Source organism: Taudactylus pleione, unplaced genomic scaffold (genome assembly GCF_031769625.1).
Source record: "Taudactylus pleione unplaced genomic scaffold, aTauple2 ptg000660l, whole genome shotgun sequence".
NCBI classification, from domain to species: Eukaryota; Metazoa; Chordata; class Amphibia; order Anura; family Myobatrachidae; genus Taudactylus; species Taudactylus pleione.
In genome coordinates this window covers 535,432-552,500 of record NW_028285062.1, presented here as the reverse complement: position 1 = coordinate 552,500, position 17,069 = coordinate 535,432, and the positions used below count along the sequence as shown (strand labels likewise).

Sequence of the window (17,069 nt, the reverse complement as noted above, 5' to 3'; positions counted from 1 at the left end):
GTATATATGTGTATGTATGTGTGTCTAGATATGTGTATGTATGTGTGTCTAGATTGAGTCAGGTGCATAAATATTGGGACATTGACAGAATTTTCATATTTTGGCCTCTATTCACCACCACAATGGCTTTGAAATGAAACAAACAAGATGTGCTTTCACTGCAGACTTTCAAATTTAATTTGAGGGTAATTACATCCAAATCAGGTGAACGGTGTAGGAATTACAACGGTTTCTATATGTGCCTCCCACTTTTTAAGGGGCCAAAAGTAATGGGACAAACTAAACAATCCTAAATCTAACTTTCACTTTTTAATACTTTGTTGCAAATCCTTTGCAGGCAATTACAGCCTGAAGTTTGGAACGCATAGACATCACCAGACGCTGGGTTTCATCCCTGGTGATGCTCTGCCAGGCCTCTACTGCAAATGTCTTCAGTTCCTGCTTGTTCTTGGGGCATTTTCCCTTCAGTTTTGTCTTCATCAAGTGAAATGCATGCTCAATCGGATTCAGGTCAGGGAATTGACTTGGCCATTGCATAACATTCCACTTTTTAGCCTTAAAAAACTCTTTGGTTGCTTTTGCAGTATGCTTCGGGTCATTGTCCATCTGCACTGTGAAGCGCCGTCCAATGAGTTCTGAAGCATTTGACTGAATATGAGCATATAATATTGCCCGAAACACTTCAGAATTCATTCTGCTTTTGTCAGCAGTCACATCATCAATAAATTAAAGGGAACCAGTTCCATTGGCAGCCATACATGCCCACGCCATGACACTACCACCACCATGCTTCACTGATGAGGTGGTATGTTTTGGATCATGAGCAGTTCCTTTCCTTCTCCATACTCTTCTGTTCCCATCACTCTGGTACAAGTTGATCTTTGTCTCATCTGTCCATAGGATGTTGTTCCAGAACTGTAATGGCTTTTTTAGATGTTTTTTGGCAAACTCTAATCTGGTCTTCCTGTTTTTGAGGCTCACCAATGGTTTACATCTTGTGGTGAACCCTCTATATTCACTCTTGTGAAGTCTTCTCTTGATTGTTGACTTTGACACATATACACCTACCTCCTGGAGAGTGTTCTTGATTTGGCCAACTGTTGTGAAGGGGTTTTTCTTCACCAGGGAAATAATTCTTCTGTCATCCACCACAGTTGTTTTCCGTGGTCTTCCGGGTCTTTTGGTGTTGCTGAGCTCTCCGGTGCATTCTTTCTTTTTAAGAATGTTCCAAACAGTTGATTTGGTCACATCTAATGTTTTTGCTATCTCTCTGATGGGTTTGTTTTGATTTTTCAGCCTAATGATTTCTTACTTCACTGATAGTGACAGCTCTTTGGATCTCATATTGAGAGTCGACAGCAACTGATTCCAAATGCAAATGTCACACCTAGAATCAACTCCAGACCTTTTACCTGCTTAATTGATAATGAAATAACGAGGGAATAGCCCACACCTGTCCATGATATAGCTTTTGAGTTGATAGTCCCATTACTTTTGGCCCCTTAAAAAGTGGGAGGCACATATAGAAACCGTTGCAATTCCTACACCGTTCACCTGATTTGGATGTAATTACCCTCAAATGAAATCTGAAAGTCTGCAGTTAAAGCACATCTTGTTTGTTTCATTTCAAAGCCATTGTGGTGGTGAATAGAGGCCAAAATATGAAAATTCTGTCAATGTCCCAATATTTATGCACCTGACTGTATGTGTATGTATATATATGTGTATGTATGCATGTCTAGATTTGTGTGTGTATGTATATATGTGTATGTATGAGTGTCTAGATGTGTGTGTATATATATGTATGTGTGTCTAGATATGTGTATGTATATATGTGTATTTAGATACGTGTATATACGTGTATGTATGTGTGTCTAGATATGTGTATGTATGTATGTATGAGTGTGTATATATGTGTATGTACATGTGTGTATGTATGTGTGTCTAGATATGTGTATGTTTGTATGTATGCATGTCTAGATATGTGTATGTATATATATGTATGTGTGTGTGTCTAGATATGTGTATGTATATATGTGTATGTGTGTTTAGATGTGTATATATTGTGTAGGTATGTGTGTCTAGATATGTGTATGTATATATGTGTATGTGTGTTTAGATGTGTATATATGTGTAGGTATGTGTGTCTAGATATGTGTATGTATGTATGAGTGTCTATATATGTGTATGTACATGTGTGTATGTATGAGTGTCTAGATATGTGTATGTATGTATATATGTGTGTATGTATTTGTGTCTAGATATGTGTGTGTATGTATGTATATATGTGTGTCTAGATATGTGTATGTATATATGTGTGTCTAGATATCTGTATGTATGTATATATGTGTATGTATGTGTGTCTAGATATGTGTATGTGTATGTATGCATGTCTAGATTTGTGTATGTATATATGTGTATATATATGTGTATGTATGTGTGTCTAGATATGTGTATGTATGTGTGTCTAGATATGTGTATATGTGTGTCTAGATATGTATGTATGTGTGTCTAGATATGTGTATGTTTGTATGTATGCATGTCTAGATATGTGTATGTATATATATGTATGTATGTATGTGTGTCTAGATATGTGTATGTATATATGTGTATGTGTGTTTAGATGTGTATATATTGTGTAGGTATGTGTGTCTAGATATGTGTATGTATGAGTGTCTATATGTGTATGTACATGTGTGTATGTATGAGTGTCTAGATATGTGTATGTATGTATATATGTGTATGTATTTGTGTCTAGATATGTGTATGTATGTGTGTCTAGATATGTGTATGTATGAGTGTCTATATGTGTATGTACATGTGTGTATGTATGAGTGTCTAGATATGTGTATGTATGTATATATGTGTATGTATGTTTGTCTAGATATGTGTATGTATGTGTGTCTAGATATGTATGTATGAGTCTAGATATGTGTATGTTTGTATGTATGCATGTCTAGATATGTGTATGTATATATATGTGTATGTATGTGTGTCTAGATTTGTGTATGTATGTATATATGTGTATGTACGAGTGTCTACATATGTGTATGTATTATTATTATCATTTATTTATATGGCGCCACAAGTGTTCCGCAGCGTCTTACAAAGTACATAAACAAATTGCAGACAAGTGACTTACAGAATACAATACAATAAAGGACATGGATAATATATATTGCTACATTAGCGACAATATCACCAAGATAAGCAACAGTGCATAAGCAACCAAGTGTTAGGTGCCCTAGTGGTGAGTAAGAAGTAAATGACACTATAGTAAGGAGAAGCACAAGAGGGTAGATGGCCCTGCTCGTGAGAGCTTACATTCTAAAAAGGTGGGGGAAGACAAACTGGGTTGACACAGATGGGGTAGATGAGGACGAAGGAGCATGTAGCAAGGAGTTAGTATGATAGGTGGAAGGCTTTGATGAAGTAGTGGGTCTTGAGAGCCCGTTTGAAGGATCGCAAACAGGTGGAGAGTCTGATGGGGAGTGGGAGAGAGTTCCAGAGGTGGGGAGCAGTGCAGGCAAAATCTTGGAGGCGGGAGTGGGAGGAAGTAATCAGCTGGCATGAAAGGTGCCATGCATTAGTTGAACGGAGAGGAGCGTGAAGGGAGATGAGATCAGAGATGTATATGGGAGAAGATTGGGTGAGGGCTTTGTGAGCGAGCGTGAGAACCTTAAATTGGTTCTAAAAGGGAAGGGGAGCCAGTGGAGGGCTTGTAGGAGAGGGGAGGCAGATGTTGAGCGTTTGGAGAGGAAGATAAGCCGTGCAGCAGCATTAAGGATAGACTGGAGAGGAGAGAGATGGGATTTGGGGAGGCCAGATAGGAGGAGGTTACAATAGTCCAATCTGGAGATGATCAGTGAGTGTATGAGTGTTTTAGTAGCATCGTGGGTGAAATAGGGTCTGATCTTAGAAATATTTTTGAGATGAAAACGACAGGACTGTGAAAGGTTCTGGATATGTGGTTTGAAGGAGAGGGATGAGTCCAGGATAACTCCAAGACAGTGCACCTTGGGACTAGATGAGATAGTTATTCCATCAATTGATAAAGAAATAGTGGGAAGGGAGGTGATGTGGGAGGGTGGGAAGACGATCAGCTCTGTCTTAGTCATATTAAGTTTAAGAAATCGCTGGGACATCCAGGAAGAGATAGCAGAAAGACAGTTGGAGATACGAGTCAGAAGAGAGGGGGAGAGATCAGGGAAGGAAAGGTAGATTAGAGTATCATCAGCATAGAGATGATAATGGAAGTCAAAAGAGCTGATGAGTTCACCTAGAGAGGAAGTATAGAGGGAGAACAGGAGAGGACCAAGAACAGAACCTTGGGGAACACCTACTGTAAGAGGCTGTGGGGGGGAAGAGGAGTCGTGAGAGGAAACTGAGAAAGATCGGTCAGAGAGGTAGGACGACAGCCAGGAGAGGGCAGTTTCACGTAGACCAAGGGAGTGAAGGATATTCAGCAGGAGAGGGTGATCCACAGTATCAAAAGCAGCAGAGAGATCAAGGAGAATGAGAAGAGAGTAGTGGCCTTGGGATTTGGCAGCAAGGAGGTCATTGCTGACTTTTGTGAGGGCAGTTTCAGTGGAGTGGAGAGAACGAAAGCCAGACTGAAAAGGGTCAAGGAGGGAGTGGGAGGAAAGAAAAGTGGTAAGGCGGTTGTAGACAATCCGCTCAAGGAGTTTGGAGGCAAATGGGAGGAGAGAGATGGGTCGGTAGTTAGAAAGAAGGTTAGGATCAAGGGTACATTTTTTACGAATGGGGGAGACAAGGGCATGCTTGTATGCAGAAGGAACAGTGCCTGATGAGAGGGAGAGGTTAATGAGGTGGGCAAGATGAGAGCAGGCAGAGAGAGAGAGGAAGCGGAGGAGGTGGGAGGGGATGGGATCAAGGGGGAGGTGGAAGGGGGGGAGGACCGGATGAGGGCCATGACTTCCTCTCCAGATACAGGGGAGAAGGATGTTAGAGTTGGTAAAGTTGATGGGGAGGGGTGATTTGGGAAAGGAGGAGGTGGAGAGCTGGGGGACTGGTTGGAAATGATGTCCTGACGTATGGAATAAATTTTAGATGTAAAGTAGGTAGCAAAGTCAAGGGCAATGAACAAGGAGGGGAGACGAAGGATGGAGTTGAAAGTGGTGAAGAGACGCTGGGGATTAGAGGACTGAGAGGAGATGAGGTTCTTAAAGTATGACTGTTTAGAGAGGGGGAGCGCAGCACTATAGGATGAGAGCATAAATTTGAAATGGAGAAAATTGCCTTAGAGCGTGATCTTCTCCACTGTCGCTCGGCAGTTCGAGAACACTTTTGCAGGTATCTGGTGCATTTGGAATGCCAGGGTTGAGGAGTAGATCTGTTTTTAATACTTTGTTGCAAATCTTTTGCAGGCAATTATAGCCTGAAGTCTGGAACGCATAGACATCACCAGACGCTGGATTTCATCCCTGGTGATGCTCTGCCAGGCCTCTACTGCAAATGTCTTCAGTTCCTGATTGTTCTTGGGGCATTTTCCCTTCAGTTTTGTCTTCATCAAGTGAAATGCATGCTCAATCGGATTCAGGTTAGGGGATTGACTTCGCCATTGCATAACATTCCACTTTTTAGCCTTAAAAAACTCTTTGGTTGCTTTTGCAGTATGCTTCGGGTCATTGTCCATCTGCACTGTGAAGCGCCGTCCAATGAGTTCTGAAGCATTTGACTGAATATGAGCATATAATATTGCCCGAAACACTTCAGAATTCATTCTGCTGCTTTTGTCAGCAGTCACATCATCAATAAATACAAAGGAACCAGTTCCATTGGCAGCCATACATGCCCACGCCACGACACTACCACCACCATGCTTCACTGATGAGGTGGTATGTTTTGGATCATGAGCAATTCCTTTCCTTCTCCATACTCTTCTCTTCTCATCACTCTGGTACAAGTTGATCTTTGTCTCATCTGTCCATAGGATGTTGTTCCAGAACTGTAATAGCTTTTTTAGATGTTGTTTGGCAAACTCTAATCTGGTCTTCCTGTTTTTGAGGCTCACCAATGGTTTACATCTTGTGGTGAACCCTCTATATTAACTCTTGTGAAGTCCTCTCTTGATTGTTGACTTTGACACATATACACTTACCTCCTAGAGAGTGTTCTTGATTTGGCCAACTGTTGTGAAGGGGTTTTTCTTCACCAGGGAAATAATTCTTCTGTCATCCACCACAGTTGTTTTCCGTGGTCTTCCGGGTCTTTTGGTGTTGCTGAGCTCTCCGGTGCATTCTTTCTTTTTAAGAATGTTCCAAACAGTTGATTTGGCCACACCTAATGTTTTTGCTATCTCTCTGATGGGTTTGTTTTGATTTTTCAGCCTAATGATGGCTTGCTTCACTGATAGTGACAGCTCTTTGGATCTCATATTGAGAGTTGACAGCAACTGATTCCAAATGCAAATGTCACACCTAGAATCAATTCCAGAACTTTTACCTGCTTAACTGATAATGAAATAATGAGGGAATAGCCCACACCTGTCCATGAAATAGCTTTTGAGTTGATACTGCCATTACTTTTAAGCTGGCCACACACTAGACCAACTTACATCCAACCAGCCAACTTGTTGATTGGTTGGAATGAAAATCTGGTAACGTATGGGAGTAAATGATGATCAGCAATTGGCTCCTAAATGCTAGAAAACAGATGAAAATGGTCGTTTAGACAAGTTTGTTAAATGTTTGATCTAAACCATTTGTTCAAGCAACAGTTTTGGTCCATTTTCCAGCGTTTGGGAGCAAATTGCTGATGGTATTCCTTACCAGATTTTCATTCCAACCAATCAACTAGTTGGCTGGTTGGACAGATAATCTTTAGATGTGTGGCCAGCTTTAGCCTGTTAAAAAGTGGGAGGCACATATAGAAACCGTTGTAATTCCTACACCGTTCACCTGATTTGGATGTAATTACCCTCAAATTAAATCTGAAAGTCTGCAGTTAAAGCACATCTTGTTAGTTTCATTTCAAAGCCATTGTGGGGGTGAATAGAGGCCAAAATATTAAAATTCTGTCAATGTCCCAATATTTATGCACCTGACTGTATGCATTTATCTCAACATTTGCTGAGGAGGATTCGGGACTACCGCGCGCTGTAGTCGCGTGCGCCCAAAAAGGGGACGTGGTCTGATGTTAAAGGGCATGGCCTGATGGCACGCCCACATTTAGATCACTAAGGGGCGTGCCCAGCATTTCCGAGATGCTGGGTTGCCCACGGGCTTCCTTCCCGTACTGTGAATAGATACTGTGCGCATGGGTGCTGACATATAATCGGTGCTGACATATAATGGGGCACAGATGTGTATCATAAATACATATTGAGGCATGGATGTGTGGCATAATGTATTGGGGCAAAGCTGTATGGCATATAAAGAATTAGCGGCAAATGAGTGGCATATGTATTAGGAGCATTGTATAGCATAATTCACGCCTATGTGGCATACAATACATTTGGTGCACAGCTGTGTGGCATATTATAAATTGATGTCTCTAATGTGTGGCATAGTATGGCCTAGTATTGGAGGGAGAAGGGGCAGTGGATGGAATGTTGCCTCGGATGCCCTGATACCTTGCACCGGCCCTGCAGCCACACAGGAGTAACGTAGGATAGATGGTGTAATGTACAGGGGTGTATAGGAGCACAGGGGGCACAAGGCACTGAGCACAGGCAATGTTCCGTGCGTTAGAGTCACACAGGAGTAACGTAGGACAGATGGTGTAATGTACAGGGGTGTATGGGAGCACAGGGGGCACAAGGCACTGGGCACAGGCAATGTTCTGTGCATTAGAGTCACACAGGAGTAACGTAGGACAGATGGTGTAATGTACAGGGGTGTATGGGGGCACCAGGCACTGAGCACAGGCAATGTTCCGTGCGTTGGAGTCACACAGGAGTAACGTAGGACAGATGGTGTAATGTACAGGGGTGTATGGGAGCACCAGGCACTGAGCACAGGCAATGTTCCGTGCGTTGGAGTCACACAGGAGTAACGTAGGACAGATGGTGTAATGTACAGGGGGTGTATGGGAGCACAGGGGGCACAAGGCACTGGGCACAGGCAATGTTCCGTGCGTTGCAGCCAGGGACGTGTGATGCAGGTAAGATGAGGGCTCCTGTAGTGTATAACAGGATGACCTATAGGGCCCATACATCAGCTATTACAAAGAAACCAGTCACAGATTCTGCATTTTCTCCCCTGATTTACAATTCACCAGTCCACCAATCCGCGCCCAAGATCTGTAACCCAACGATTAGATCTACGAATCCTGAAAATGCCAATTGTACTAGTAACGGTCAGCAAATCGGCTGCTTGTTACTGATTGTTACCATACAATGTACACCCCCGGTGTAATCCTACATGAGGGACCACCCGATTCACTGATTCTGATCGCTATTTGGTCGGAATCGGCAGGCGGTGATCCCCATACATTCCATTATATTTTTTTTACACAATCATTTGCAAAATGAGCCCATTAGTTGTAAACAGGAACACAAAAAAAGTTGCCGTAACCCTTAGCAACCAGTTTAATAATCTGAATGGTATAAGTAAAACTGACATAATAAGTTTGCTATGGTTACAGCACCATCTTTCTGTGCACCGGTATTCGTATGTATCCCAATCTTTCTTCTACACGAGTCCAGTGCTAAAACACAACAATAACATGAGCCCTAGTGTCCATGAGACATTTACTGACCAATATGCTCCTGCACCTGTCCTTACTGACTGATATCCCCTGTACCTTTCCTTACTAACTGATATCCCCACCTACGTGGCCTTACTGACTGATATCTCCACCTACCTGTCCTTAATGACTAATATCTCCCATACCTTTCTTTACTAACTGATATCCCCACCTACCTCTCCTTACTGACTGATATCTCCCATACCTTTCCTTACTGACTGATATCTCCCATACCTTTCCTTACTGACTGATATCCTCACATAACTTTCCTTACTGACTGTTATCCCCACCTACCTTTCCTTACTGACCAATATCCCCACCTACCTTTCCTTACTGACTGATATATCCACCTACCTTTCCTTACTGATATCCTCACATAACTTTCCTTACTGACCAATATCTCCACCTACATTTCCTTACTGACTGATATGTCCCATACCTTTCCTTACTGACCAATATTACCACCTACTTCCTTACTGACTGATATCCCCTGTACCTTTCCTTACTGACTGATATCTGCACCTACCTTTCCTTACTGACTGATATATCCTGTACATTCCCTTACTGACTGATATCCGCACCTACCTTTCCTTACTGACTGATATCTCCTGTACCTTTCCTTACTGATTGATATCTCCACCTACCTTTCTTTACTGACCAATATCACCACCTACCTTTCCTTACTGACTGATATCCGCACCTACCTTTCCTTACTGACTGATATCTCCACCTACATTTCCTTACTGACTGATATCTGCACCTACCTGTCCTTACTGACTGATATCCTCCCGTAACTTTCCTTACTGACTGATATCCTCCCGTAACTTTCCTTACTGACTGATATCTCCTGTACCTTTCCTTACTGACTGATATCGTCCCGTACCTTTCCTTACTGACATCCCCACGTACCTTTTCTGTGCTTGCTTTGGAAACACCCTTTGCAGCAGCTCTTTATGAACTCGGCAGCCATCCTACATATGCCGGGCTCGCTGTGATCCACGATCCGAGACCAGATGCACCATTAATAGTTCTATTAACCAGAGGGAGAAAGTTCCATGGATTAGAAGATGAGACATGGAGGAAATGTGACTGTGGGGGTGTGGTTATGCAAATGAGCGGCAGGGTTGTGTAATTTTTGGCCAAACATTAGATGAGATAAGAAAATATGATTTGTGGAAGATGTAATCTCTCATACACAGAACGTACGTACACCCATGTTATCCCAGTGTTTCATCGTAATGGAACTTCTATCTACTACACTCATATGCAGCAATGCGTGGGGTCTGGGATAGTGGCTACATGGGCATAAAATATATATATATATATCTATCTTCTATACACAGTGATGCACTTCAGCGCAAAATAATCCTTAAAGTATCCAGATAGTTATCGGCTGCTTAATCCAAACAGTCCTCTTTCTAGGAGGATTCCAAATTTTCGAAAACATGCAGACAAAATAGGAATAGCGCACTTGTGAGGAAAGTATCAAAAAAGTGGTTTACTTGTAATAAATGCTCACATACATCAAAAAAAGAAACTTTGGGCCTGATTCAGAGGCACTCACTATTTTTTCTTGTCTGCTCGCAAAGCTGTGGGTGCCCACCCACAGTTAGTGCGAGCGGCAGGAGATGGTCCCGATTATCGCGACCATCGGGCTTGTGAGGAGACCCTGTGGTAGGGTCTCAGCTCTCGCAAGCCCAAGTGGACTTCCTGCTCTAGTAGAGCAGGAAGTCCACTACTGACATCACTGGTGATGTCACCAGGGCCGCCCACAAACGGCAGGCGTTCCTGCGGGAACGCCTCCATCTGTTCAGCCACCCCCCCTCCCCGCCTACAAAACGGGGCGAGCTGTCGATCGACAGCCTCCCCATTTTGTTGCGAGCCCTGAAGTGAGTGATTTCTGCACTGGCCCACCATCGACCCACTTGCGAGCGCTATGCACTCGCGAGCGGTTCTGAATCAGGCCCTTTGTACATAGCCCGGTCAGTAGCTCTCATCAGTCGGAGGATTTTTCAACCGCCACAGTAGCCTCCGGATCAAACACTGCTTCTGGATGTAGCAGGTGACTTCAGCGTCTCACATCTGTATTGGCTACTTACGACGCGTTTTGTCGATGACTTCGTCAGGGGGCACTGGCCTTGTGCTTGGGATCATGGTCTTACTGACAGGGGAACCTTCTCCCAAGGCTTACATTCCTAGCAGACTGACGCTGGTATCTCCCTGTGTGTTGCACCAGCCATCTGTCCTAACAATATGCCCAGTCCCCGCTGAGGAAGAGCATCCCCACAACATGGTGCTGCCACCCACACACCTCACTGTTAGGATGTCGTTTGCTGAGGAACGGGCAGTGCAGGGATGTCTTAAGAGAGGAGGGGGCCCGTGTGCACTCCCCATGTGGGGCCCCCTCCTCTCTTCCCAGTGGCCGGCAGCCGACTGACGCGGCTGGTCAGCCACCGGAGCATTAGTAGACTCCGGGCACTAGAGTGTGCCCGGAGTCTACCGCGCATGCGCAGAACACCCGCTGCGGGACCACGGACAGGTAAGTTTAAAATAATATGGGTGCAGGGTGTGCGGTGCGGGGCCCCCCTGGATCCGGGGGCCCGTGTGCCCCGCACACACTGCACCCATTATAGATACGCCACTGGGGCAGTGTTAGGTTTGCACCACATGTAGCAGTTTGAATTGGGGACAGAAAAACTAAATGTTTCTTCTCATCTGACCACAAAACCGTACCCCAGGCATTATAGCTGGGACACTCTGATTTGGGAAACAGTCTGAAAACTGCTTCCGGGGACACTTTGTGGCTGTGCAGCTGCCTGTGACCATGTGACTCGTGCTGCAGTCTCAGTGGGGTTTTTGGATTACTACAATCCCCATCGTCATGGGTGTAACCCATAGTTACCTACCTTTGCTGTCTCTTCCCTGGGAGGAGAGGCAGGTGGGTGGTGATGGGGGGCAGGGCCTGATGGTTTGCACCATTAAGCCCCACCCCTCGTGGTAAAATGCCTGTGATTGGCTGAAATTTAAATAGGGGGTGGAGCTAAATAACGCAAATCACGTCATTAAGCCCCGCCCCCTGCATGGACACCCGCAATCGTCAATTGCTATGGGGCCTTCTAATACCTAGTCACGCCCCCGCCCATCGTATTAAGTTTACTGAAACTGATTGTAACTTAGTATTTGCCTTGTAATTACTCTTCAATAACTGTTACTGTCAGAGTATAGGAATAAGGGATAAGAATTGCACCTAACATTCAGGAAAAAAAATGTCCCTGCTCTTTAATAATGAAAAATAGGAACAGATCTTGGAAACCTGGATCTGATTTTGGAAATTAGACCCTGCAGTAAACCATGTGACATATATATATATATATATATATATATAATGCAGTGAGGAGCATTACTTATCCTATAGTTATTGATAATAAATCCCTCATCTCCGTGATTTGGGGCTTGATTCAGAGATGGACGCTAATGCCGCAGCCGCCGGATATTCAGACACTCCCAGGCGGCATTGCAAATCCACACGGCTGCGTACAAATACGCTGCTTCAGTCGCAGATCCTTCGATGTTCGCACCTCTGAGTAACCTTATGGTCACGCGGAATGGCCGCATGTACCGAGATGCCGGAGCCATTTTTATTGCGTACGGCAGACGAAGGCTTTGACATGCTCCAAAACAATCGCGACGCAACTGCGCTTTTTGTCACCATTCCCCCAAATACTCACTGTCAGTCACAGTGCGAGTAAAATAGTCGCTGCGAGCGATAACCGTAATGTACATTGACACACATGCGCAGTGCGGCTTAGGCGCATGTCCAGAGTACCGATAATTGCTGAATTGGGTAAATATCGGCATTAGGAGCGTTCCTGATGCCCATTTCATCTCTGCAAAGGATGTTTTACCCCAGCTCAGAGCTGGCAGACTTGTCCCATGTTGTTGTGCTATGGGGCACATGTATCAGTGCGATCCCCCAATACGCACATAAATGAGGCATCGGTAGTACAGTATGAAAGATGGGGGGCTGCAGCAGATGGCGTTACCTGTTGTGGCCTATGAGCTACATAATGCACATTTCTTCTATAGCGCGTTCTGCTGTCACGTGCTGATGGACATTGGCGCATGCGCACTATCGCAGCGGGGGCCCTAAGCAGGAAGCTAAGTGATTACATAGAAGACCACTTTACTTCTCATTGATCGCCAGTATGGGCTCTTATCATTGTCTCTGTCCCTGCAACTCCGAAATGATACATTTAGTCAAATTGCGGCGATAAGAGACCTTTATTTTTGGGGCAGACTGCAATTGTTAATAAATATGCCCCAAACTGTAATAAAAACAGGTTTTTGGTACTTACCGGTAAATCCCTTTCTCCGATTCCACAGGGGACACTGGAGTCTCAGTACAGTGGGGTATAGATGTGGGATAACCGGGAGCTGGCACTTTAATAAATCTGAATGGTAGCTAGCTCCTCCCCCTCTATACCCCCCTACAGGTCAGTCTTAAGAGACTGTGCCCGAGGAGAGATGGAAAATAGAATAATAGAGGAGAAGAGAAGCTAGAACATACATGAACAAATAAGCGACCAAATCAATCAGACCTTGAAGAAAAACGACTGTCCAACCAGGAAGAACAATAACCAATGCAGGTGGAACAGCGCCGGGTGGGCATCCAGTGTCCCTTGTGGTATTGGAGAAGGGGATTTATCGGTAAGCACCAAAATCCTGTTTTCTCCCTCATCCACTAGGGGACACTGGAGTATCAGTACAGTGGGGATGTCCCAGAGCTCACATCCCGGACGGGAGAGCACTGAGAACCCTGCAAAACAGCACGGTCATACTGTGAAGCAGATGCGCAAATGTGACAAAACGGTAAAACTTTGCAAAAGTATGCCGGCCTGACCAAGTGGCCGCCCGACAAAGCTGGGTCAGGGAAACACCGCGGGCAGCCGCCCACGAAGGACCCACCGAGCGCGTAGAATGCGCTGTGATTGAAGTAGGAGGTTGTTCTGATGCAGCCAGATAGGCTTGTCTGATTGTCAGACGAATCCATCTAGAAATAGTTGCCTTAGAAGCCGGCTAGCCCGGACGCGCCATATCATATCGAACAAACAGCGTATCCGACTTCTGGAAGGATGCTGGCCTATCAACATAAATCCGAAGAGCCCGAACTATGTCTAGGGACCCTAAAGCCGAAAAATCATCTTTAAACACCGGAACTACAATCGGTTGGTTGATGTGAAACGCAGACGCTTCCTTAGGCAAAAAAGATAACTGTACGTAGCTCAGCCCTGTCCTCATGAAAAATTAGGTAAGGTGGATGACAAGAGAGCACCCCTAGCTCAGACACACGCCTAGCAGAGGCGAGCGCCAACAGGAGAACCACTTTCCATGATAAAAATTTTAATTCCACAGTTTGTAAAGGTTCAAATAGGGAAGACTGGAGAAAAGAGAGGACGAAATTCAAATCCCACGGGGTCGTTGGAGGTACAAACGGAGGTTGTAACCTGACAACCCCTTGTAGAAATGTTTGGAAATCCGGCAATAATGCTAGTTTCTTCTGAAAGAAAATCGACGTAGCCGATATTTGAACCTTCAAAGATCCCAGACGAAGACCTGCTGATAAACCAGCTTGTAGAAAAAGAAGCAGCCTGGCTAATTTGAATTCTGACGGTGGCGCACCCTTGCATTCACACCAAGAGACATACGCCTTCCATATACGATGATAGTACTTTGAGGTAACTTCTTTTCTAGCCCTTTAACATAGGGTATCCCTTCCACAGTGATTCCTACTTTCTTCTTAAGATTGCCCTTTTAACAGCTACGCTGTCAAACGAAGCCGCTTTAAGTCCTGATAGATAAAGGGACCCTGTTGCAGTAGATCTTCTTGCAGAGGAGGAGGCCATGGGTCGTCTATCAGTAGAAGACGTAGGTTGGAATACCACACCCATCTGGGCCAGTCTGGAGCCACCAACAGAACCTTTACCCTTTCTCGTTTGATTCTTTGAAGCAGACGAGGAAGAAGTGGGAGTGGTGGAAACAGGTAAACAAACTGAAACCACCAAGGAATTGTTAGAGCATCCACTGCCACCGCCTGTGGATCTCTTTTCCGTGAGCAGTAAAGTGGCAGTTGATGGTTCAACCTCAACGCCATGAGATCTACCTGAGGGAGACCCCCAATGCTGAATAAGTTGTTGAAAGATCTGTGGATTGAGCATCCATTCTCCCGGATGAATGTCTTGTCGACTGAGGTAGTCGGCCTCCCAGTTTTCTACCCCTGGAATGAAAATTACTGATATTGCTACAGCAAATTCCTCTGCCCAGAGAAAAAGTGTCTTACCTCCCTCATGGCGGACCGACTCTTGGTACTGCCTTGTCTGTTGATGTACGCCACAGCCGTGGCATTGTCGGACTGCACTCTGATGGCACGGCCCTTCAACAGAGGATGTGCTACCTGAAGAGCATAGAACAAGGCCCTTACCTCCAGAATGTTTATGGGCAGTACAGCCTCCAGTCGAGTCCAGCGGCCCTGAAAGTGTCTTCCCCGAGTCACTGCCCTCCATCCTCTCAGATTGGCGTTTGTGGTGAGGAGAATCCATTCCCACATTGCAAACCGCTTGCCTGCCAATAGGTGAGAGGAATTTAGCTACCAAAGGAGAGATGTTCGAGTCCTGTGTGACAGTTGAACTTGCTGGTGAAGAAAAAGGTGGGACCCTGACCACTGAGAGAGGAGGTCCAGTTGGAATGGACGGGCATGGAACCTCCCATATTGGATGGACTCGAAGGTCGCAACCATCTTCCCCAGAAGGCAAATACACTGGTGTACTGACACCCTGCGATGATGCAGTATCAATCGCACTGTGTTGGATGGAGGTGATCTTTTCTGCGGAAGAAATACCTTCTCCACCGTGTCTACAATCATCCCTAGGAAAGGCAGAACTGAGTAGGCTGTAGATGAGATTTTTGGTAATTCAGGATCCATCCGTGTTGTAACAGAAGACTCTGTGTTACCCAGATGTCCTGCAGTAATTCAGTGACTGACGGAGCCTTAAGAAGCAGGTCGTCCAAGTACGGGACAATAGTAAATCCTTCAATCCGAAGAAGGGCCATCTTTACTGCCATGACATTCGTGAACACTCTTGGTGCTGATGAAAGACTGAAAGGCAAGTTCTGAAATTGAAAATGAGAGGCCCGCACTGCGAACCGAAGGAATGCCTGTTGAGGAGGCCAAATGGGAATGTGGAGATAGGTATCCTTTATGTCCAAGGATACGAGAAACTCGTCCCTCTCAAGCCATGCAATGACAGTCTGCAGGGACTCCATTTTGAACTTGAAGGTCTGCAAATAAGGATTGAGATGTTTCAAGTTCAGAATGGGCCGTCCGGCTTAGGAAATACAAACAAGCTGGAATAAAAGCTTTGACCCTGCTGATGGATATGGACATGCACTATTACTCGAGAAGACAGTAGCTTTACTATTGCTTCCTGTATTACAACCTGTTTGTCCTCTGATGCCGGCAAACCGGTTGTGAAAAAACAAGGAGGAGGTTGGATCTAAAAATCCAGCTTCAACCCCTGAATAATGATAACCCGGACCCAGGCGTCCTGGCAAGACTTGATAAAAACTTTTTTTAATTGCGAAGGCGAGCTCTCACCCTGGAGTCCCCCAGGAGAGAAGGGAGCACGTCATGCCGGAGCCTTAACTGAACACTTATCCTGCTGGGAGGAGGATGGAGTGGCTGTACCCCTGCCTCTGGAACCACGGGAGATAGCGGGAGCTCCTCTGCCATGACCCCTGAATCTCCCTGGGATACGAAAGGACGGTCCAGCAAAGGGTTTCCTAGGAGGAGGAGCAGCAGATGGGAGATAAGTGGACTTACCACCTGTGGCTTGAGATATCCACTTATCCAGGTCCGTTCCAAACAGAGCTTCCCCTGTGAATGGAAGCGCTTCCACGGCTCTCTTAGATTCCGCATCCGCCTGCCATCGTCTCAGCCACAGGGCTCTACGGGCTGAGACCGCCAAAGCCGAGGATCTAGAGGAAAGACTACAAGTATCTTTTAAAGCCTCTCCAAGAAAAGAGGTAGACTCTGCAATCTGTTCCGCTAGAGGAACCAGATCCTCCGCCGGAACACCAGTCTTAAGGCTCTCAGCAAGCTGCGTAGGCCATGCTTCCACCGCCTTGTTGACCCAACAGCTGACTAATGCGGGTCGAAGGGACACCCCCGCTACAGTGTACATAGACTTTAAGGTAGTTTCTAACTTCCTGTCAGAAGACTCCTTTAAAGAAACTGCTCCTGGAACAGGGAGCACCGTCTTTTTAGACAGACGTTACAGTGAAGGGTCCACTGAAGGAGGTGTTTC

At 45.2% G+C, this 17,069-nt stretch overlaps 1 protein-coding gene across 3 annotated transcripts in view; it reads right to left on the bottom strand.

Moving 5' to 3' along the window:
- Window positions 1-17,069, bottom strand: part of TC2N (tandem C2 domains, nuclear) — an 82,446-nt gene that overhangs the window by 48,959 nt on the left and 16,418 nt on the right. For all 3 annotated transcript variants that reach the window (XM_088455565.1, XM_088455566.1, XM_088455564.1), the window contains exon 2: window positions 9,619-9,739. In XM_088455565.1, the coding sequence (XP_088311691.1) occupies window positions 9,619-9,679 (61 nt within the window). In that variant the 5' untranslated portion in view covers window positions 9,680-9,739. The remainder of the gene's footprint in view (window positions 1-9,618; window positions 9,740-17,069) is intronic.